The 23,560-nt window shown below is 40.4% G+C and overlaps 1 protein-coding gene across 6 annotated transcripts in view; it reads left to right on the top strand.

The window, feature by feature from the left end:
- The window catches only part of LOC311161455 (engulfment and cell motility protein 1), a 199,370-nt gene that overhangs the window by 72,394 nt on the left and 103,416 nt on the right, over positions 1–23,560 (top strand). For all 6 annotated transcript variants that reach the window (XM_084219036.1, XM_084219033.1, XM_084219034.1 and 3 more), the window contains 2 exons: positions 4,003–4,053; positions 13,244–13,413. In XM_084219036.1, the coding sequence (XP_084075162.1) occupies positions 4,003–4,053; positions 13,244–13,413 (221 nt within the window). The remainder of the gene's footprint in view (positions 1–4,002; positions 4,054–13,243; positions 13,414–23,560) is intronic.

Genomic DNA, 23,560 nt, shown 5'->3' on the forward strand with positions numbered 1-23,560 from the left:
GAGCAGCCTATTTCTCCACGAGAATGCTGTGGGAGAATGTCAAAGGGCTTGCTAAAGTCCAGGTGAGCAACACCCACAGCCTTTCCCTCATCTGCTGAGCAGATCACTTTTGCATAGGAGACCTGGTTGGTCAAGCAGGACTTGCCTTTCATAAACCCCTTCTGGCTGAGCCTGGTCATCTGGTTGTCCTGTATGTGCCTCATGATGTCACTCAAGGTGACCTGTTCTGTGACTTTCCCTGGCACTGAGGTCAGACTGACAGGTCTGTAGTTCCCCAGATTAAGTTCTAGTTGAACTAGAACTAATTTTCTCCCTGCATAACCTCACAGCACCCCAGTAGCCCTCCTGAGTGTGCTGCCCCTTCTTCCAAAGCTTGTAATCTCTCTTCTTTTTCCGTAGTTCCAGTCAAAGGTTTGTTCTCAGCCAGGCTGGTGTTTCCCACTTCTTCTCTTGCATTGGCCTGCTTCTGTGCTTTTAAGATTTCCTTCATGCAGGATGTCCAGCCTTCCTCGATTCCTTTGACCCTCAGGACTGCCTCCCAATGGATTATGGATTCTGTCAACCAGGCTCCTAAACAGGCACAAATCTCCCCTCCAGAATTCCTGGATAGCAGTTCTGCTGAGACCCCTCCTTAGTTCTCAGAGAATGGAAAGCTCTCTGACATGCAGGGCTACCCCACTACCTCTCCTTCCTTGCTTCTCCCGCCTTCTGAAGCATTTATGGTCATTTAGGTTCATGTTGCTCCAGCTGGTAAAGTTAGAAGGCAGAGGGTCCTAAAATCTGAATGCAAGATGAACTTTCCAGGTGTCCCCTACTTCCTGCTGTGTCATGTTCTTTGTGTGTCTTCATGAAAGTCTGATTGAAATCTCATCTTGGAAATATTACCTATTCCACTGGAAAAAAAAATCATCCTGTGATATATTATATCTTGCTAGATAAAATATTGCAGAGGGGGCTTATTTGTCCTTGATATAACTGGATAACATTTATAACAGATCTATTTTCCTGTTATGGAGTTTTTTAGGGACTTTTTGGATAGTAACATTTCACTAGTTCCTTCACTGCTCAGGATTAAGCTTTTCTAATACAGATCAACACCATAAACAACATCTACCAACTTCACGTACACTTGAGAAACAGGTCAGGAATATCTTGGAAGATGGTTTTTTTTGTTTTTCCCTGTTCTTGTATTTTTATTTTGTTTTTAATTTGTCTACCATAGGTGGGGGTGAGTTCTGTCCTGAATAGCAATGATGGCTTTAAGTATGACTGCCAAAGCTGGGCTGCTGTAATGATGTTCTGTTATCCTGGAAAAGAAATCCACAGGATGCTATCCTTAATACTAAGAGGATTAACTGTGTGTAAATGTTGCAATTAAAATTAACTGGCATGCTGACTACTGCATCACGCAGTTAATGTAGGAAAGCCTCTTGGTTTAATTGTACTCTTACATGCTGTTTCCTGGTATGTGATTAAGCTAATATTTAGAACGGATAAACAAAATTATATTTTTTTAAATTGGGTAACTGCTAACCTTTTTCAAATTTTGGTTAGCTTGCTGTGCTAGAGACTTTATGCTTTGAATACTTTCCGAGATAAGGCATGAGCAGTTTTCCTTAAGCCTTTTTCTAAACCAGGAGTTGAAGATGGTCTCCCTCTCTCTGTTGGGATACAATGATTGAATTACAGTATAGGGCAGATGTAGACACCTTGCTCTGAGCCAGATGTGATGAAAGGTCCATGGGCCTGTGTGTTGTGGGCTCTGACAAGCATTACACCTTTGAGTCTGAAATCTTTGGTGCTTTAGGCTCATCTTCATGATTAAACAGAAAGACTCCAAAGAAAATGTCCAGTGATGCTTTTAATGATTCTGTGTGTTCCTCTGTGTTTCCTCTGCTTCTCCTCATGTCTCTGGAGATCACCATGCTCGTGCTATGCCCGCTACCTCTTGTTTTCAGTGGACTAAGAGTGTTTGTAGAGATGCTTATTGAGGCCCAGATAAGTAACTTGTCACAAACAAACCACAAACTCATTTGTATATCTGACTTGGTAGTTCATGTTAATTGCAGCAGGAAACATGAGAAACTAAGCCTAAATTTTTGCTGCCTAAAAAAATAAGCCTCTCTGTGTGCTCTTACTTATGTTTAAGAACAGTCTACTTATAAGCTCCAATGTTTTTATAAATATGTCAGTGAACTTTAACTTCTGAATGTGATTAGTACAATTCAAGTTGTTTAAGTCTTATTGATTTCCTGGTTTTCATATTGTTGCATGCTGGGATTTGCTGCCTTCCAAGTTGTGTGTGTACATGCAAAAGCTCTGGCCTAATGCAGCTGAAGTCCAGTAGCTTAGTCTAGGCTGCTAATGGAGGTAGATATAGCCTCTGCTAATTGTCTGTCCCAAAGCAATTACTTTTATTCAGCTCCACAAATCCAGGAGGTGGTAACAGTTTTAGCAACCACAAGTGTTTGTGAAGCTGAGTTTGTTTGAGATTAAACCACACAAATGCACTACGGCCACTTCACACAGATTCCTTAGACATGATGAAATGTGGCTGGGTCTGGTGCTGCTCCACTACAAGTGGAGAAAATCTGGCACTTTTTTAGTGCTGTGGGAAGTCACCCACTGTTTAGCTGCTCACCCTTCTTTGCCCCTATTTTGAGTGTAGCCTGGCTGGTCTCCCTGAGGCTGTGCTGGCAGGAGGAGACTGCTGAGGGCTGAGTAGAGTCACTGCATATTCAGGCAAAGAAGCTGTAAGAAAGCTTCTCTCTTGTAGCCCCTGTGTTGTCTGGCACTTCATTTATTTCAGTTAGAGTGAAGAAGTCTTTGTGGGTGGAGAGTGATCTTTGAGGTAGCTAGAACCAATCCCACAGATGACTTGGATACCAAGAATGAGACAATGTACTGGAGTTTTATTTTGGGACTACTTGACCTGGTTTCAGGCAAGATTTATCTGTTTTTTAGCATTTTGGATTTGAGATGTATCAGAATGGGAACAAGAAAGAGGAAATAAATTTGGGAAAAACTGACAGAGGAGAAATACACCTTCATATTTTTTCTTGGCTAAACACCAGTCTTCAGAAAGCCTGCAACTTGGTCTTCAGTACAAAATTAGCTCTTCTCTCTCAAACAGTTAGGGATTCCTCCAATTCCTCTGACAGATTAGAATGTCAGCTCATGAACAACCACTGAACCATGACTGGCATTGTGGCTGTGCGTTGTGCTGCACACAGTCAGTGCCTGTCAGCATGTTCATTGCTGTAGGTACTTTATTCTCCTACCCTGTGGTGAATAGGAGGTAGCTGTTGAAAGAGGGGAAGCTTTGCACATGGGCTTTGACCACAAGGTTGTAAGGATGCTGGAAGCGTACACCATAGCTTACGCCATGGCTGTGTGAGCTTAACCAAAAGAGAACGTTAAATGCCCTCTCTTTCTGACAGCTGGGCAAGGAGAAGGACTCATGGCATGTTTGAACTTTATTCTGCTAACAGTGATGCCTTTTTCACTTTGAGGGAGAATGCAAAGTCGTGGTGGCAAAGCTCAGTGGGTAGGTTCCAGTGGTTTAAGTCAGCATGTTCTTGTTATAGAAAATAAAGAGCCAGTGGGATGAATTCTAAATCCTGCAGATGCTTAATGACAGGTTTCAGCAAACTTACAAACTGCTCAAGTATGTACAATACCAGAGCCAGACACCATGGACAGCATATTTCAAAAAAATATTTAGAAGTTGCCAGTGGAAGCTAAACTTTGAAAAACATGAAGTCATTCTTGAAAGAGTTCAGGCTGGTTAAGAGTCATGTGAATTCAACCTATTTGTTGAAACTAATGTTATACGCCTCAATGAGGAAAATAGATGCTAGCTTACATCTGAAAGAGAGAAGCTTTTGCATGCAGATAGGGAAAAGCACTGTTGCAGGTTTAGCATGATAGTCTGCTCAATGCATGTTTCATCTTTTTATGTGAGTAAGTTTTATGTAAAACCTTTGTTTTTTTATCTTTCAGAATCGTAATGAAATAAAAAATGGAGCCATCCTTCGATTAACAACATCTCCGGTGAGTCAGTGTTCTTTTCTTCTCTTTTTTCAAAGTGAAATTTCATTAGTAAATACTTGTGAACTAATGTGTGTGCTTTTAAGCTTTATCCACAATGTATCCCACAATCCTCCAAGAGCAAAGGTTATGAGTTATGGAGGCAGGAATAATAACTCTGAGTGACATTTGGTGATACCGTTGGCAGAAGTGGGTGGGTTTTTGTGTCGCACTTCCACTGGGAACAGTTTTTACATAAAAGATGCCCCTGCTTCCCTGCTGACATTGCAGCCTCCCTCAAGCTGCTCTTTTCCTGCCTCAGAACTCAAAACCAGAGAGCCAGGAGGAAGGTCAGGGATTTGAATCATGGAGACCTCTGCTGGGTGGCACAGGTCAGAGCTTTCCTGAGCTCTGATTTTGTGTTGAGTGAGTAGCAACTGTAATGTTGAGATTTTACTGGGTTTCTTTGTTGTTGGCTTTTTTCCCCCTACACCGTTTCTTTGCCAGCTCCTAAAAAGCACAGCAGAGTTGCTGGTTGCCCCGTAATGGCTTGTTTTCCTGCTGAGTTGAGCAGTGCTGCTGCCACATGCTGAAAGCCACTATTAGTCCTGGAAGATGTATGTCTAAGGCAGCAGCAATCCAATTTCCTTGCTGACAAATGTAGTTAGTGTGCCATTAAAATGGTTTACCTCTTCATGATGGTGTTCTAGCCTCTGCAGATTTGAAGCATTCTTATGCCCAAACTCTGCCATCCAGTAGCTTCTCAATAGAAAGCACTTCTCAGCAGCCAACAGGGCAAAGACAAGAGGTTTCCATTAGCCTTCATCATGTTCTTCAATGGTCATTATATTCAAAACTTTATAGACATTAAAAAAACCCAAAAAACTCCAGCAGTTTAAGACCATAGCTCTGTCAGGATCTGTGTGATTCCAGAGTCTCTTGGCATATATCGCCAAAACAGCCTTGTGCATGGGAAAACCATTTCTGGTAGAATAAACCCCTTTTGATGGAAATTCCTCAGAAACAGTCAGCCCCAGCACCAGCTCCTTCGAACCTTTGTGACTTCTTAGCAAATATCCCCTCCAGTACTGCCCAGACTTGGGATCTCTTGAAATCAAAACTGGATCTGTGGTTCATCAAGAACCAATGTAGTCCAAATGCAGTGTGTCATGTTTTGGTGTAGCCACAACATGGAATAACCACATAGGACAACTCATGGAATTCCCCATCTCAAAAACCACAACCAGTTGCACTGTGAAACCTCACTGAAGAGAGGCTGTGCTGTGACTGATCTGTGGAGATGGCTGGCTGGCTGGCTTTATGGTCACTTGTGCTATTGGAAATGGGACCTACAAACACAGAAGACAAATCTTGGATGGACAACACTTTCTGCTGCTACCAGTGGTCAGGAAGGTGGGGCTTTGCACCCACTTGTCATTCTAGGACTGCATCTGTTTGTTCTGTTTCTTTGGGGATTTGCCTTAGGGTCAGTTAATCAAGTCAGAAGTCCTTAGGATATTGAGATAGTTCCTGTTACCTAACAAATTATGGACTGCTTTGGCACTGGTCTGCAGTTATGAGTGACTTTAAGATAGAAGGCTGGTCTACTCTGTGTTCTCCAGCAGTGATATTTATGTCTGAACCAGTGCTTATTTTCATACTTCCTGGTGTTTAAAAATTTTGCATCAACTTTTCCCAGAATCAGAGAGGTATCTTGGAAGGAGGAGCAGATTGGTTTTTTGTCAGATTGGTTTTTTGTCATTTTTAGCAAATATTTGTATTCTTTAAATGGTAAAAATCGAAGTTCTGCATGTCCTCACTACAATAGTCTTTTTGCTTTTTAAGGTACTGTCAAAGTGCTCATAATAGCAGTATCTTAAATAGATAAAGGCCTCCAAGCTGTGGTTCTTAAACTGGTGACCCACACAACAGTTGTCATTTACCCTGAAAAGTTAACAGGCAATCTGTTTCCATATTTCCTCTGAAATTCTGTGTGAGAGCAACACTAGTTGGAAGAGTTAATGTGAAGAACAGGCAGCATGATACACTCCTACAAAACGGGAGAGATGCTTCCCTAGCTGTTAGTGCTGGGTGAGAAGTGTTTTTCTCATCATGTGAAAACATCAAGATTCAGAATTCCCCCCACCCCCTCTGTTTTTTCTATCCTGCAACAGGATAAAGCTGAAACTATCTTTCTTCTTGCCCCAAAAAATCAAAATCATACTCCAAAAAAAACTTTATGGAAGGTAGATGATTTAGGAAAGGAGAGAAAGATTGAGAGAAATGAAGATAAGCCACATATGGATTGTGCAGTTTCTGGGATGTGTCCCTGTAGTTTCAGAGAGGTCTGAGCTGCCTATTTCCTGGCTGTCGTGGGGTGGGGGAAAAAAATTGTCCTGAGCTTTACAAGCCTTTTGAGGAAACTTTTTACCTTGAAGAGTTGAGAGGAGTTGTGTTGACCAGTTCTGAAGGCTGCATGAGCTTGAAATGCTTTTCTAGTACTTAATTTTTATGCAGCTTATAACCATGACAGCCAGTACTCTGGCTGTACCCTTTAGGGTTTCATGGCCCAAGTCATAGAAAATTGGGTGAGAAGGATGAGATGCAATCTTCTTGAGTTTTGTTGTCATTAGCCTCAAATTATTTATTGCTCATGTACTCAGAGTCGGTACTATTAAAGATTAAAAGGAGAGAGGAAAGAAAGGTAGTTTTATCTAGAAATAGTAAACCAGAATTTTTTGGCTGACTTTTTAAAAATGAGGGTTTGAAATCTAACTCCATGAATATAAATGTTAAATACTTTCTCTTTCTTAATCTTGAATTTAGATTATTTTGTGTGCCTATACAGGGACCTTTATCTGAAAACCATTGTTAATACTGCAAGGGCAGAACTGCAGTTATGGTGTGCTGCTAAATCCATTATAAATGCTTGCCTTGAGAGATTTACAATGTGCCTATTTTAAATTTCTTTGAGTTAAAAGTTTGCAAACGCTAGTCATTAGGCCTGGTGGGAATTTGAACTGCTTCTTTGTTTCCATAGGTCTGTTTGGTAAGTTTGTGAGATTCTCTGAAAGACTGTTTTTTTCCTAAACAATGCTATTTTTTTCCTCTATAAACTGCTCACCACACAGACACTCTGTTTCCTAGGTAACTTGAGTGCAGATTGAATTTCTCTCATATTATCTCTGTTCCTATATCATCTTTCTTATTTATTTTAACCTCTCCTATCATCTTTCTTACCAATTCTTTGGGCTATTGTGTGTTTTTGCAGTTTTCTGTGACCTGTTTTCCCCCTTTGTCCATTTGCATTTCTGAAGGGATGCATGAAAAGTTTCTTATGCAACATTTCTTTGTATTTGAACGTTTGTGACAATTGAAATGCTGTATTGCTGCTGTCTCTTTTGTGATAACCATATTCCAGTGCAGGGTGGGTAGGTGTATAAATGAGCTGTAATTGCTCCCGAGTGTGAGGCTGATGCGAAAGGACTTTTGTGTCCTGCAATGCAGCAAGCAAAGTCCAGCCTTTTAGTGTGTGGAACTGCAGGATTCCTGCAATCAGATCCTGCAAATCCTTTTTCAAATGACTAATCATTTTAAAAAGATGCTAAAATACTGGGAAAATTAAATTGAAGGAACTAGTGTAGTTTATTTAATTTAATGGTTTTCAAACAGAACTGATTACTTGAGCACTTACTGTTTATTAAGAGCAGCTTCTTGGGCACTTACAAAAAATGCCTTGCTTATGAGGTATATACCTGAAACCTGGGTAAGGGGGGTTTTCTGATCTGGTATTTGTGGGGCCTGATAATTTGCTTTTGTCATGTTTTTTTTTTTTTTTTGATCCCTAGGTCGGAGATCAGTTGAGTTCTCAAATCTGTCATTTGTTTGTAGGCAGAGTATTGGCATGTGTACAACAAGCAGTCATGTAAATAAAGGTGTTCAATGATAGTCATAATGGTATTTTCTCTGAATGTTTCTACAGATATGAGGAACATGTTCTTTATATGTGATCTAAACAGGCTAGGAAGTATAAAGAATTTTTTAAATCTATTTCTGCTTATACATCTGAATCCTCAAAGTAAAATTTTGAGGTTCTAGTTTAGAATTTTTGATCTACAATTGCTTGAACATGTTATTTGAAGTTCTGTAAATGCATAACTTTTTGCAGTTCTAACCTGTAATTGTGATTATGTTTATCGTGTAATGGTAAATTAGTTGCTAAATCAACCATATACCAGAAGCACCGACCATGGGGGTCAATTAGCCACTTTTATGTTTTTCTGCGCACAGTAGATTTGAGAAGTGGAGTTGAGGTTTGTCTTTTCATAGAGAAAGGTTTAATCTGATGTTTTCAGGTTTTGAAAGGCGTGTTTTGTAGAGTAAGTGGAAGAGATTGTTTAAAATGCAGATAGAAGAAAAAATGCTTATAAAGCATTGAGAAGTGGCTAGTGATTGCATGTGCCTTATTTTAAGGCATATGTATGTAATGCATTTCGCTATGTATCTGTAATGCTTTTGTCATTGATTTAGTGCAAGACTCTAGAGATAACCACTTCCCTGTTTCTGCCTCCTTAATTGCCTGTAATGATTCCACAGGATCTCTCTGTGTATCACATCTATACAGGGCTTCAGATGTACAACTGTGCTTCAGAGTTTATGCAAAAAATGTTAACCATTAATGCATGTATTGATTAAAATAGATTCTCATTGCTTACCTGGCATCAGGTGCTAGTCAGCCTTGGTGGGTCTGCTGAATGTGTATGTGTAAAATGATGGTTCTGCAATACATCCACTCCTCCATTGCTCTCTGACATATATGCAGTTGTAGGTGAAATGACAGTAACAATCCAGGAAAAGACAGCTCTTTAAACCACCATGGTGTTTTAACACTGAATGATTTAAATTAAACTACAGAAATGCATGTGTTTGGTAAGGACAAAGCTGGATTGGGTAGTCTCTATGCTCTTTTTCTAGCAACATATTGACTGATGTGACTTAATCTACAGGATAGATAACAATACCTTTATTTTATTTGCTTTTTGTAAAGGACAAAGAAGACAACTGATTACATAATGGAAAGCCAGCAATTTAAATCAATGGTCCAACTTTCTTCCGTGGCACATTCCTGTTTGATAGTAGTTACATTTGGATCTGTGTCCTCCCTCTTGTCCTTACTGGCTGTATTTTGTATTCTGTACAGAAGCCCTGAGTATGTCTGGTTAATAAGTTGCTTTCAAAGTTTTTGCACAAAGTATTCTGTGGCAAAGAAATGATAGTTTGATCAGTAGAATCCCTTGTTAGGATGATCTTGGGATTCTTAACCTCCAAATGGCTATTTGAGTCTCTAAGAAAGTCACATCCTGGATTTAGGTCATTAGTTCTCTCTTTAAGCTGACAATCTCATCAAGCTGCTCCTTTTAAGCAGTGCTACTCCCTAAGGGCAACCTTTCTGGATGTCCTTGGAGCAAGTCATTTAAGACTAGACATGTGGCTTATGCCACTTGACAGCCTTTTGAAATGCTGGGACTTCAACAGCACACGTTTTACAAGCTTCCCATCTTCCTTCCTTCCTTTCTAAAGAGGAGAGAAGTTAATTCTGCCTTTCATTTCCTTGAGCAGCCATATTTCTGTTAATTCCCTCTAATGATTCTCAGTTGCAGAGGTATTTACTCCTACCTGAATGATATTTCAGTAAGAATGCAGGCATGGCAGCCAGCTCTGCTATTGCTTTAATGAGCTGTGCTTTCTGTCCATCCACTGATGGCTTGCAAATCATTAAAATAGCTCCCTGGTAAGCACTCGGAGCATATTTCATCCGGGTTTCATTTTTTAATGCAGTCATAAATGAGCTGTACATTGCATAAGCATGTATGAGTGCTATGGCAACAAGAATTAGAAGGCTTGTGAGAACTGCATGGTGTTAACCAAGGCAATATTTTCACACATCAGGCATTTGGGATGACAACAGACAATATGACTTTTGTCCCTGGTGCCAGTGAGGCATGTGCCAGCGCTCTTGCTGAGACAAATATATGTTTACCCCCTCAATCAAGACCTCCTCTGCCATTTGTCTGTTCTTTTCTCATCTGAGAGTAGAAGGAGCAAGGTTTATTGGATGCAGTGTCTTGAAAAACTTGTTTAATGTAAGAAAACTGCAACTGTGTGTAAACTTGGCTGATGGAACCTTGGCATAGTCAGATAAAGCCTATGATATTAGTAAGCACTCTTTTATGCGCTTAAAGTGTGTCTGAACCACTTCTGTAGCAAGGATTTTTGTGCTCTGTAGAGGGTTCCAAGCTGTCTCTTATCTAAGATAATATTTTGGTTTTAGTCTGGTGAATTTCAAAGCTCTCACTGACTGCAGAGGAAAGAGGATTACCATATCTCAGTTGATAGGTTGGTCCTGCTCATGCCGGTGTTGTGCAGTGTTGGTGAGCTGCCAAGGTACATCTGTGTCCTGGTGTTCTCGGGTCTGGTGAGAGAGAGGGCTAGCTCTTTCCATGCTTGGTGTGGATACATGTCTAATGGAAGTCTGACTGGCTGACAGCAGCATTTCACCAGCCCCAGGTGTTCCTGCTGGGGGCAGGACTCTCTCCTCAAGAGGAAGGGTGAACCTCACCATAAATAATCTGTTGTGAATAAGCATGAAGACTAAGCTTGGTTTACGCAGGGCAGTGTGTTGTGAAGGGATTTGGAGGAGGATGTTCTCCTGGCTCTGCTCACATGTTTTCCTTGCTTGCTATTGCGATACTCAGGCAATTACAGTCTCCATCTGTTTGGCCACAGCTCTGCTGCCCAAGGTTTGCTCACTCAGACTTATTGTAGAGCAGCTCGGGAGAGCTGCTGGGTCACTGTGAACCAGTTGTTTTGTTCACCTTTCCTATTTGTTCTATTTTCACTGAATCCAGGAGCTTTTAGAGGACTGGGTTCCTGTGGAAAGCTGGAAGAACTTCCAGTTCAGTAGAACTTCCTTCAGTGGGCAGATGGTGGGAGTGGTAACTTTCAAGAGGTATGGCGGGTTGGAAAAAGCCATGTGCACGGATTTAATAGGTTTAAGGTTAAATCTGAGCAATCATTTCTAAAGTTTGGGGAATGCAGCTGCCATGGCAGTATTGAAGTTTTTCCAGAGTGTTTCTTTACTGAGGTGGGCAAGAATTCAGACATTGCATGCATTCAGTGAAACAGCAATGTTCTGAAGGTATTTTGCGTCTCTGAGCCTTCCTTACGGTGGGGAGTTTAGCATTAGGAATGGCTCCATGAGGGACATACTTGGATAAGGTAGGAGTTGGCTGTTGAACTTCTGGTTCAGGTAATATTAGTGGTAGATTTTTGTGGCTGATTTTAGAAGAGTACTTTAGCAAAGCTTTTTTCACTCCCTCTGATGAAAGAAAAGGGACGGGGGAAGTATTGGTAGTTATCCTAGAAGTTGAAAGTACGTGGTATCTATTTATATTTTTTCCATGGGCTTCAGCAAATTATTTACCTTATCACCTGCTTAAGCTTGAGAGAATAGTCTTTTAGTTTCCATTTGGACAGCCATTGCCATTACAGAGAGACTGTATAAACCATTGTTTCTCCATTACAACTCAAATCCATTGATAGAGTAGGAAACCTTCAGTGGCAGAAAGATCTTTTTGATGACAGGATTCTGCCTTTTTATAGGCAATGGAACTGCTATGGCTGCATCACCCTATACTTAAAGCATAAAAAAAGCTCAGGACTAAAGAGATTCCATTTCTTTTCAATGCTACGTTAACCACAGCCACACTAACTAGAAGTCATTTCTTCCACATGCATGCTTTTTACTGCATTTTTTCTGGTCAAATGCTGACTGGAGACTATGCATTTACCACCACCATTGTAAAAACAAGAAGTAGCCAATCGTGCTGATATTGGAGGAGATTGGGACATTTAATTTATTCATATTTTTGTAGCAATCAAAGTTGTGTAGCTAGGCAGCTGAATCTGTAACAACACTGTGCTGGTTATTTTTCTGGCTCCTTGTTTAAATGGTCACTTGCACTCAAAATGACTGCTTTCTCAGAATCTTTATCTTCTGAGATGACCATCTCTGTGAAGAGTACATTCATTACTTGAACAGAAAAGGAATTGTCTGTCAGCAGAGCCCTTTCTTCTCTATTTCTTCTCCAGCTGAGAAAGAATAAACATCATCTCAGAGAAAATAACTCTCAACAGAATTTACATTTTATTTTTTTCCCTAATGACACATAGCCTCTCATTCACCTTTCCTTGGGTGCAGGTAAGAAATGAATCTTAGGAAACAGAATTTGCAAATATCTCTATATGTAGGGAGGAGGATTATTTTTCTAAGAAAAGTATGACCTAGCTAGCTATTAACTGAAGCTTTTGGGTATTCTGTTTAGATAAGTGAAAGCATCAAATTGAAAACGTGAGATGTATTTTAAAGTATTTGTATGGCTAAAGAGAGAGAGGAAATTTAATATGCATTATTTAAGTATTTCTTTAGCTTTTTATCATCAGTGTCCATTTTGAATTTCACTAAACTCATCCTCTTTTTGAAACATGAATGGCCAGAATAGCATAACATGAGGACATTGAACACGCAAAAAGATGTATGACAGATAGTATCATAGTGTTATGTGGGAAGTAATTATTCTGCACTCCTTGTTAAAAGGGTATATGAGTGTTGGAACTGACTGTGAGCAAAAGAAGAGGGGGAGGAAGGAGCAGAAGGTCTAAAGTTGGTCTCTCTTGATGTAACATGGTTAGGACAGTATGTGGTCTTTGCTGCTAAAGGTGATGAGAAGTGTGTTACCTGAGTAAGCATTGACAGGAAAAGTGCCACTATTATTTTACTGAGATTGCCTGATGCAATTTTGTTTTATCTTCATTTCTTCTTTATTGATGTGACACATAACTTTCGCAAGCCGAAGGATGTTATTGGTAATGTTCACATTTTACCTGGGACAATGGGACATCTACCCATTGCTCAGCTAATGATTCTGCAGGAGTCCGAATAATTATAGGTAATAATGGAGTAATACACGAGTAATATATGTTTACAAAAGTAATTTGTATTTGAACTACTTAATCTTTTCTGAGGATGGAAGATAATTATCATTAATATTAAACATGGCTATCGTTCTGCTTACACTGACATTTTACTCATTATTTTCATTGTAACGAAAGCTGTTTTGTTGCTTTTGTTTTGTGTGTTTTGTTTGTCTCATAGGCTCAAAATGCACAGCAGCTTCATGAGAGGATCCAGTCTTCTAGTATGGATGCAAAGTTAGAAGCACTGAAAGACTTAGCCAACTACTCACGGGATGTTACGTTTGCCCAAGAATTTATAAACCTGGATGGCATTTCCCTCCTAACGCAAATGGTTGAAAGTGGCACAGAGTGAGTATTCTGCTTAAAATCTGGCATTCCTTCCATGTGGGGTGGTTTCATGCTCTCTGAGTTGATAAATTAAATATCTCAAGAGGTCTAGACTTCTAGGATAGTCTATTAACTATCAGTGAGATACTGTTTTTTAATTTCTCCTAACAATGGGCTGGTCAGGACTGGAGATGAACAAAGTAGGATGAGCACAAGTGTTGCCTATGCCATAAATTTTGAGGAGACTGGGGTCCTGGTTTCTTCTCTATTCACTGGAATTTCAATAAGCCATTGAAAGTATATTTAAAGGCTGATATTTAAGTGATATCACCTAAAAACTGTGTTTTAAATTTCATGTCACTGAGAACATGTGTGGTAAAACCCAAATGGAAAAAATGCTTTATTTCCATTTTTTATTGTTTTGATTTTGAATGGGATTTTTCTAATACAATAATGTTTTTTTTTTTGACATAAAAATGAAAGTTGACCGCTAAAAATACACTCATTCTTTACCAGAATGCCTTACCAAATTTCATCATTGGTGCAATTCAGGACCAAAGTCCTGAGTAAGTGTCCATTGGCTTAATGTGGAATGTGCAGCAGAAAAGTATCAGCTGTATTGTTGCTCTATTAAATGATGCTCTAACAGCAAGCATTTGATTTCAAGTAAGAGGTCTGCGCTCAGTGTCAAGCTCTACTACACAGGAAGAAGTCAACAATACCTACACCATCTCCTGAGAGAAAGAAAACTGAAACCAGTTCAAATCCCCTCACAAATGTGCTAGTGTTCCCTTGGCTTCAAGGAGGTAAATAGTATTAGGGCATAAACCAAAAGTAGTAAGTGGTCCTTGAAGTGGAGCACACATGGTCTCTGAGGGTCTTGTACAAGATACACTGTGTATTTTCCACAGAAGAATTAACTACTTTATAGAATCTAGTAGTCCATAGATTGGGCAGCGTAAAAACAATCTCTCCTGGATTCCTGCCCATTGTGTGGTTAATGGCTTATGGAACTCTGAATCCTTATTGTCTAACTACAGCTATATACTAGATTTCCAAAAGCTCGTGGTTTAATCTTCAGCATTTTGTGGTTATAGTCTATTTCTTGCAGTGATTTGATCTGTGGCACACATCACAGTGTTTTGTGTTATGCCACTTGAAAATTAAATGCTTCTAGTTATCAATTTTTTCAACTTGTCTTTTATTCATGAGGTATTTGTTGTTTATGGAACAAATTAAGTTTAAAAGCAAAGACAAGTTTAAGTTAATATAAACACATGTATGCAGTTGCTGTACTAATGAAAGGTATTCTAAATGGACAGGCTCACATATGCCTGTGAAGATCAGAACACAGGAAAATTAACAGTCACTACCCTTGTGGTTTATTTTGCTGTGACGTTATTTAGGTCTAATGGTTTAACTTACTCCACTGCAAAAGCTATTTAAATGAAAGCATTTTATTTTCTGTTGAAACAGACAGGGAACATTCACATTTTTTATAATATTTTCTTTTAGCTGCACTAAGACTAAAGCAAGTGCCCTCCTCACCCTTCAGATGCTTTTTTTGTAGCTGTGGGATGACCCAAGCTGTAGCAGACTGGTCTGGATTAAAAATAACTGTTTGGGAGGGAAACTATAAAGGCAACACTGCTGTTGAAAGAACTGTCTATACCCTGTAATAGGTCCTGACCGAATGGCATAAGTTTTCAAACCACACAACAAGCTTGTAAACTGGACATATGAGCAGAGTTTACTGCCTTTTTCTTTTTTATTATTTAATTTTATTTTTGTGTTTGCATTTTGAGGGATTTAATATTTTTTTTTCTTTTAGCTGATGTAATGTGTCATCAAACATGCGTTGATCGATGTACCTGTCTAATGTATTTATCAGTATTTCTGTCTGTGGGGAGAAATACTCTTGAGTTTTGGCATTGCACAAAGACTCAGAGTGAAGAGCTTCCAGCAGTTTCACGTGTGGATGAGCTCTTAGTACTCACTGCAGTCTTTCATGTTCAGCAGCCTAGGCATTCTTCAGCTCCTGAGGGTGTGAGCAGGTCAGGTTTTTCCAAGTCTGGTTTTGCAAAGGGAGTTGTAAAGCAGGGACATCTGTGCTATGCTGTGCATTCCCTTCTGCTTTTATACTGTGCATCACTGGCTGATGAGTGCATATTTAACAGAACTGGGGATTTGATGAAAGGAGCAAACATACAGAGGCACAGCAGCCTAAGCCTACCATGGTGCTTCTGCTTTCCTTTCTCATCTCTCTTCAAGGTACTGAATCTGCTCCCTCTCATCAGGGTCTGTCAGCACACTAAGCAAACAGACAAACTGCTTCCTCAAAAGAAAGAAAAGAAACTTTTTTTTTTTTCATTCAGCGCCCTAGGCTGTCAAAGAAAGGCAGCTGGAATCAGTCAGTTGTCCTCTTACGGTCTGTTCTTGTTTTTGCTTGGACTCTCTGCACTACTGTTAGTAAGAGGTCTCACACAAGATGCTCACTGAATAAATCAAATTGAAGGCCTCCTTGCCATTGCTCCCAGCCTGGGCACAGCAGCATTGCCTTGTGGGCTGTGCAGCTGACAAGGTCACCAAAATGCTTCAGAACATAAAGCTTCTCTCTGTGTCCATAGGTGAACCTACACTGCTCTCTCAGTGTCCATAGTGTCAAAAATTACAATTGCACTAGCATTATAAAGGGAAGGGGGCAGGTATTAGAGGAGGAATGAGGAGCCAGAAATTTTGGGGTGGGGCAGAAACTTCTTTCATGGCCCAGTTTTAGAAGACAATGTATTTTATAAAGATGCATTTAAGGTATATCTTCACTATGGAGTTAGCCACTTTGGTGCTGCTCCTGTACAGCCATCCTTGTTTGAAAGGGGCTCTGAGTCACCCATACAGCTGAGACAAACCCAATGTCTTGGTGCTGCTGAGAGATGGTCCAGCTCCCTGCCTTCTTCCCCCATTTCCTGTGTTTTAACCCCTGTTCTTCAGCCCAGTCCAGCTTTTTCCCAGGAGTTGGTTCCAGTGTCTGTGTGCCTCACACAGCCAAACCAGCCTGTTAACCTTTGGCAAAGTACATGATTCTGTTAGAAAACTAACTCTCTAAAATTAGTTTTCTGCTCAGTTAGGGACTTGAAGAAACAAGATAGGAACTGGTCATGAGTGGATGCAGAAAATGCCCTTTTCTATGGCAACAGACCCTAGGTGTGTCACTGAGCCACGACCTGAGAGCAGATGTGCTGTGAAGCAGTGTGAGGAGGGTGTCCGTCTGTGCTCCTGTTCTCTGCTCCTGTATTGCACGGTCTGGGGACTGGCACTGAGAGCCTGGGAGAGCAGGAATGGGACACATCCTACGGGGTGGTGGCTGCTGGTGTTCTGCAGGGATCCCCTCTGTGGGCTGTGCCAGCTGCCCTGGGCTGATGCAGCTGGGAACAGCCCTACATCTGTAAGGCCAGGCTGAGTGGCGCCTCTGCTCACGGTGTGCTGCAGCTGCGCTAGAAATCGATGGATTTTGTTAATTCAAGCCTTATTCTCTATTTTCCCCAAGGGGCCAGGCAGTGCTCATTAGAAGTGCCATCGTGCTCAGTGCAAAGTTGCTCTGAGGTTTTCTTTGCACATGGATTTCATGTTAGAGGCGGCTCTTAAGTTCTAAGTTGAGTGTGTAATTAAGTTTTACTGGGTTGCCTCTGGAAAACAAGACCCTATCTTCTTATATAACTTTCACTGAGGAAGAGGCCTATATTTTATTTATAGTTACTTTTGTTTATTGTGCTACTTAGTCATTATTTCAGTGAAGCTGATGACTATTAAAGTACAGTGACCAGTGTAAGAGAATGCAAACCCCTGGATTTCTACTTACTTCTGTTTCATTTTGCAGGTGATGAAAAGAAGTGGTACTATAAAAAGTTGACAAGAAATAACAGCATTTCCTAGTTAGTTTTCCATATGTTATATTCCTGAATATTGAAGAAAATTAGAGTGTGTTAGAGAATAGAGAGCTGTGGGCATGGTGTGTGTGAGCACAAAGCTGTAGGGATTGGTGGTAGCATGCATGGGCCCTAGTGAAGCTGAGAGTGCATCTTGTCAATATGAATATATTTCTATCAGCAGAGATGTAACGTCTCAGAAACTGTCCACATGTGTTTTGATATTGTTGATTGAGATGGCTTATCTTGTTTTTCCTTCAGGCTCATTCTTGCTTCCACAGCACTGCTACAAGTCTTAGGGAAAAGGGAAAAAAAAGATAGTTTCATGTTTGTTTTTATGGTTTGGGTGACCTATAAATTATAGAAAAGACTGCAAGACAAGTCATGAAGAACAAGAAAATGCTGATTCCATTCTATAATTATCCACGATGTCCAAACATTTCTCAGACTGGGTGTTTGTATCACCCAAGAGTGGGGTGGATGTGTGCAGGCAGCTATTTTTCTTTCCTGAGACTTTTCAGAAAGTGATTTCCACAGCACTCCTAATGCTAGTTTTTGTTCAGAAGCCAGTCCATGCCTAGTTAAGAGGAGCTGCCTGTGCAGTCCACCTGCTTGGGTGTACAGACTGTCTAAAGGGGGAGTGTACAGGTGTGCTGCTTCCACTCCCCCTCAGAATGCAATGCCCTAAAATGGGGCAGAAAATGAGCAATGCTGCTGAGTCCTAGGTATCCTAATGACTGATAAAAAATATGTTCAGGAACCAAGGTGGAAGAAGGAGTCATGTCTTCTTGCTACCCCAGCTGTGATAACGTAGTTCTCTCATTCAGAGCTGTATTCTATAGTTGAGCCTAGAACTTGTGTTTCAGGAAATCATGTCTGTACAGACAGCCCTTCTGATGTAGCAGAAGACTGTTAAAGTCCTGGGTTTTTTTACTTGATGTATCAGAATAGTTGTGTGACTGGAACAGACTCTCAGCCTTCCTTAGAAGGAAAAAAAGTCCTCATAATGCCTTATAAAGCAAGAAAAAGAAAACGCAATTCACATGCTGCAAATATTGAAAGACCAAAGAGTTTATAAAAGGAATCTATATTTATTTTTGTTATTGCTAGTAATAATAATAATAATGTTGATCTCATGGGAGGGAAAGGAGGAAGGTCTACCCAGAATTTTCAGCATTTTTAAAATTGGCATTATCCTGATCTCTATGACTTGCCATTTGGCTGAAACAACACACGGTTTCTGCCAAAAAAAAAAAAAAGAAAAAAAAAAAAAAAAAAAGGAGACATTATGCTAAGCCTAGCTGTCTTGACAGTAACCAGAACAGAATTGTTTATGCTACTGTTGAGAAGATTATTCTCCAGACATCTGCTTCATCAATGAGGCTGTGCTGAGCACCTTTATTGTTATATAGCTATGGCACAGGAACATGCTAGTTGATGCTGCTAAGACAAGGTAGCAGATAGCCTGATTAGCAGATAGTTTTAATTATTAGAGTGCTGTAATGGCTTCATATGCAGATTGGAGAAAAAAGCACCTTGCTTTTAATTTTAGTTGTTAAATTTTGCCATCTTCCTATTGGAAATAATAAATGCAGCTAGATTAAGTGCATGCAAGCTTCTAAATAAATGTATATTTGTATGGGTTTTGTGTGTTGACTAAGAGGAGCCTTCTATTGAGCACAGGCATTTGCAGGGTTGGCTGCTGTACAGCTGGAAGTCTCTGGGAGATCAATTGTGCATGCTTTAAGGACAAATTGCATTGTTCTGTGAAATTCTAGCTCTTGGCTTGTCTTACAGAGATAATACTGTATGCCAGCCCAGTGGAAAACTGAAGACAGATTGGGTTGGAGTTATTCCGACTTTAGCACACTTTTTGGGACAGTTGCTCAAATACCTGCTGGTGGTTTTTTCCATCCCAGTCTGATGAGTATTTCAGCAGTGCTGTCGAAACGTTTAAGCTGCCCTTGCTCACAGTAACTTGTTCCTGTCCTGCTTCATCTGGAGAGTTATACCAGTACTGTTTCTACCAAGCTGGACTGGAAAAGTGGTATAGGTTATGAAAAGTGACAGTAGAGGCTACTTTTATACAATATTCCTTAACCCAGTTTAGCTCCCTGGTTGAGCTCAAAGCATTGCCCCAGAAAACAGTTGTGAAAGCCCAAATTGCTAGATAAGTGGAAAATGAATTTTCAGAAGATAGGAACAATACTAAGCTAGTAGGTTTTTGCCACTCTATAAAGTAGTCCATTTCCACCCTTCCTGGCTGCATAGTACCTGCTCCCTCTCTTGTTCAACTTCAATGCTTATTTGACTCCTCAGTGATGCAGTTCAATTTGCTAAACTGTCAGAAACTCAGTCAGCCAATAGAGGGAGGAAAGTAATTTGTATTTTTGACAGCACAAGATTTTAAACAGGCTCAACTATTCCTGTGAAGCTTCACCTGGAAGCATAGATTACTTAATCTGACATTGCTGCCAAAATCAATTTTTGTCCAACAGGGGTTTTACGTAATCTTCATTTCTTAGTGCTTCTGTAATGTCGGGAGAGGGTGACTATTGTCTATAAGGCAGAAATCCAAAAGGGTGTATAAAATCAGGTAATCCTACTGTACCACTTTGGAGGTGGTAAGGGCAGGAGAAGGAGAAAGGGGTGCAGCTCTATTTTTCAGTGCAGTTTCCATAAAGAAAGAAGGTGGAGTAGGATTTTTTTCTGGAGTGGCTTTTTTGTTGGTTTACTTTTCTCCAGCTTGTTCTATTTTGGGTTTGTTTCCCCATCAGTCTTCAGGCTTGGATTACACCCTCCCTCTCAGCACACACAAGTACAATTTTTCTTACATCTTTTACATATGCAAAGTACACACTGTGGGCTTTAGATAAAATCATGGAATCGTCTCACTTGGAAGGGGCCCAGAAGGATCATTGAGTCCAATTCTTGAGTGAATGGCCCCTACAGGGATTGAAGCCACAAGCCTCTGTGTTACTAACACCCTGCTTTTACCAACTGAGCCAATCTCAAGGTCATCTGAAGGTGGAACTGTCAAAGATCACATTTTGGAGGGAAGAGAGGGAGAGTTGCTGGTCCCCCCCTCCTAAATGCTATTTCTCCAGGCTTGATTTTTTTACTTTGTCTGTGTTTGGAAATATTAGCATTTAAATGACCCCTTTCAAATGGTGATATCAGCACCCTGTTGGCAGGAAGAGGGATGAGAAGAGACAGTTTTACTGGGTCTTGTTTGGTAACCACTTTTGTAAGATGTTATAAAAAGAGTAACATCAGCAGTGGATTTATATTTCCAAATATTCTCCAGAGTATGAAGGTGGGCAAAATTATTTTTTTATTTTTTAACTCCAGACAAAACTGTATTTGAAAAACTAAGAAAAATAAGGGGGAAAGCTTAAAATCTCCACTTCTGCAACTTTTCAGGATGCTTTTGTCTGTTGGACTGTGTATAGCTGTGGGATGTTGTGGCTATGATGAGTCTGAGGGCTGCTGTGTAACTTAATATTAATAATAATTTTGTAGATTATTCCAGGTCAAAATGTTTCCCAGATGTCATATGCTTATGATAGCCACACCTGTTACAAAGAGAAGCCAGAAATTTGTACTCTTGGATTTTTCTTTACACTACCTATTATCTAGAATGTGCATTATCCTTGTCTTTGCCTGAAAAGCAACAGCCAAATGGTGCTTTAATGTGCTTGGCAGGTCATTCATCCATCATCCCATCAGTGTTTCTGTGAAGGCGGAAGTTTTTGTGAGCATCTTCCACCTTTGGTAACAGTGGCCCTCTCTGGGGTGATACTGCATTAAAAGCTTTTATCCTCAGTGGTACTCTTACACAATTCTGCTCATGTTCAAACAGTGCAGGCTCTGAAACAATTGTTGTGCTGAAGTGGTGTGACTGCTTTAGGTCTTGGCATCATTAGCTACAGTGGCTCCACACTGGCTTCCATAATGGGACATTTTAGTTTTTCCCCCCAATTCAGACAAGCCCTTCCTGTGCACTGTGTGTTACTCCAGCTGGGGTTTAGATTTGGGGCATCTTTAGTCTTTGTACAGCAGTTTTGGCACATGAACGTATAGGAGTTGATCTAGTCAGGTGCCTGCTAAGCTGGTCTCTGCTGGAAGCTGTTCAAGGTGTAACCTGCAGTATTTGAGCAAGTAGTAAGTCTGTGTGCCTGGGAAAGTCCAAAGAGAACTCACTGCTACTCCTTGGGATTCATTTGGAATTGTATCAAAAAGTTCCTTTGAGGCCAGACAGGAAATATATTATGGTAGAAAAATGCCTAACCTGGTAACTTGTCATTCATGTTATTTTGCATTAGGTTGGCATCTATTTTGAGTTTCCTGCCTGTGTAAAAATCACTGGGTTTGTCTTTCACCACTAGAGAATCTCAGCCTTTCGCAATTGCTATTTAATTTGACCTTATATCATTTGCTTTATGGCTGTGGTTTTCTTCCCATCTGTGCAAGTGCAATTGAGGGATGCTTTCTTTAGGAAACAAAAAAAAAAAAGCAACAAAGAAAAAATATAAATATAAGTATTGAGCTAATTACAGTGTCTAGATCAGTAAGGCTTTCAGCATTTGTGACCGTAACTCACCAAGAAGGGCTCTACAGAGCTGTTTGGGTGCTACCACAGAGTCAGCCCTCTGGAGAAAAAAAGTTATGTATATATAGAAAGAGGAAAGCTGGTGGAGGTGGCAGACTGTACAGTTTCTTTCCAGGCTGACTTGCTGGAAGAATCAGCTTGGCTCCTCCTTGGTGTCTTTTGCATGGTCTGTGGGTAAATATGAGAGGAGCTCCTGCTCATGCCAGTTCCTTCTCTGTTATGTTTTGGTTTGATGATGGATGAAAACAGCATGTGTTGCTTTAGAGAGCAGCCTCCATCCACATCTTCAGTGGTAAAAGTCAGTCTATAATCATGTGTTGCTGCAACATTTGATGTCCTAGATTGATTGCTGCTCTAGTCACACCAAAGCAAGAAAAATCAGTGGAAATTGTTTGGTTTAATACAATGGCTATCTTTCCTCTGAAGTCAAAATTTTGTCTTTGTATTGCTTCACTAGAAATGTCTTATATAATTCAATTTTTTCTGCACATTATTCTAAATTTCTATTTTCTTTTACTTTGGACACTTTTTGACCTCAGGTTAACTGATTGCTGATTAACTCAGGATGGATAAGAGTTCTGTAAATGCTAAGGGAGTTCCTGTATAAATGTTTTGTTTTAGGACTCAGATGTTTGTTCTGTAATCCCTGTCTCAGTCATGGAGAAAATGTCCTGATTAGAGCCTGTTGTGAGAAATCTCTGGCCAAACAGAATCTGTCCTTTGAAGTGCTACCAGTTTGCAAACCCCACTCTTGTTTCTCTATCAGAAAAACACAGCCCTAATTTCAAGTTTGTTTGCTGCTTAGCTGAAGTCAGCACCTGGAAGAAAGTAACTATTTTAAAAACTGGCCTGGGAAGAGTGCTATGAAGTTTGGCTGATGTGCTGCAGAGAGTTGCAAGGATCCACGCACATTTGGGAGATGACAAAACCCATTTGTTGTGGCAATTGCTCTCGGTGCTTTAGCAGAATCTGCCACAGCCTGGAAGCACTTAGTTTGCAGAAGCACAGGAGTGACATTCTGCTGAAGCTTGGATCTCCTACTATGGAAAATGTTTTGACTTTTCCTGCTCATAAAAGTGCGTTGAGGGTATTTTCCCCCACTTGTTAAGGCTGTCTGATCATCAGGATGTTTTTTGTTTAGTCACTATTACTCATTACCCAGATAGATGTTGTAGCATAAAAGAACCAAGGGCAAAAAATCCAAGGAGAAAATCTTGTCACTTTTCTGATTTGAGTTAGGCTGTAGCCCAGTCTGTGTTTGGATACAGGGCAGCACTATCTTCAGGCATGAGTATTGCAGCTCACACCTGGTTCCTGTTGTTTCTCCACTGACATTCACACAAGCCAGCCCAAAAGCTGCCCTCCTTGAGACTGGTTCCTCTTGAAAAGCTGTGAGGAATTACTGCTTTACCAAAATTGAAAAAAGCCCCAAAACTGTAGCTGCATTCAGGGAGAGAATTAGAGAATTGAACAGTGATTGGAGAGCTTGCAGTCCTAGAGCTCTTCTGAGCTGAATGACACTGCTGTGCAGCTTGCTGTGAGGCAAAGTGCAGAAGGGAAGACTTGGGGAGAAGGTGCAGAAAGGAAAGAGGGACCTCTTTTTTGGGACCTCTCCTTTTTAACACTAGTCTGC

This window comes from Fringilla coelebs, assembly GCF_963513975.1.
Source record: "Fringilla coelebs genome assembly, chromosome: 1".
NCBI lineage: Eukaryota > Metazoa > Chordata > Aves > Passeriformes > Fringillidae > Fringilla > Fringilla coelebs.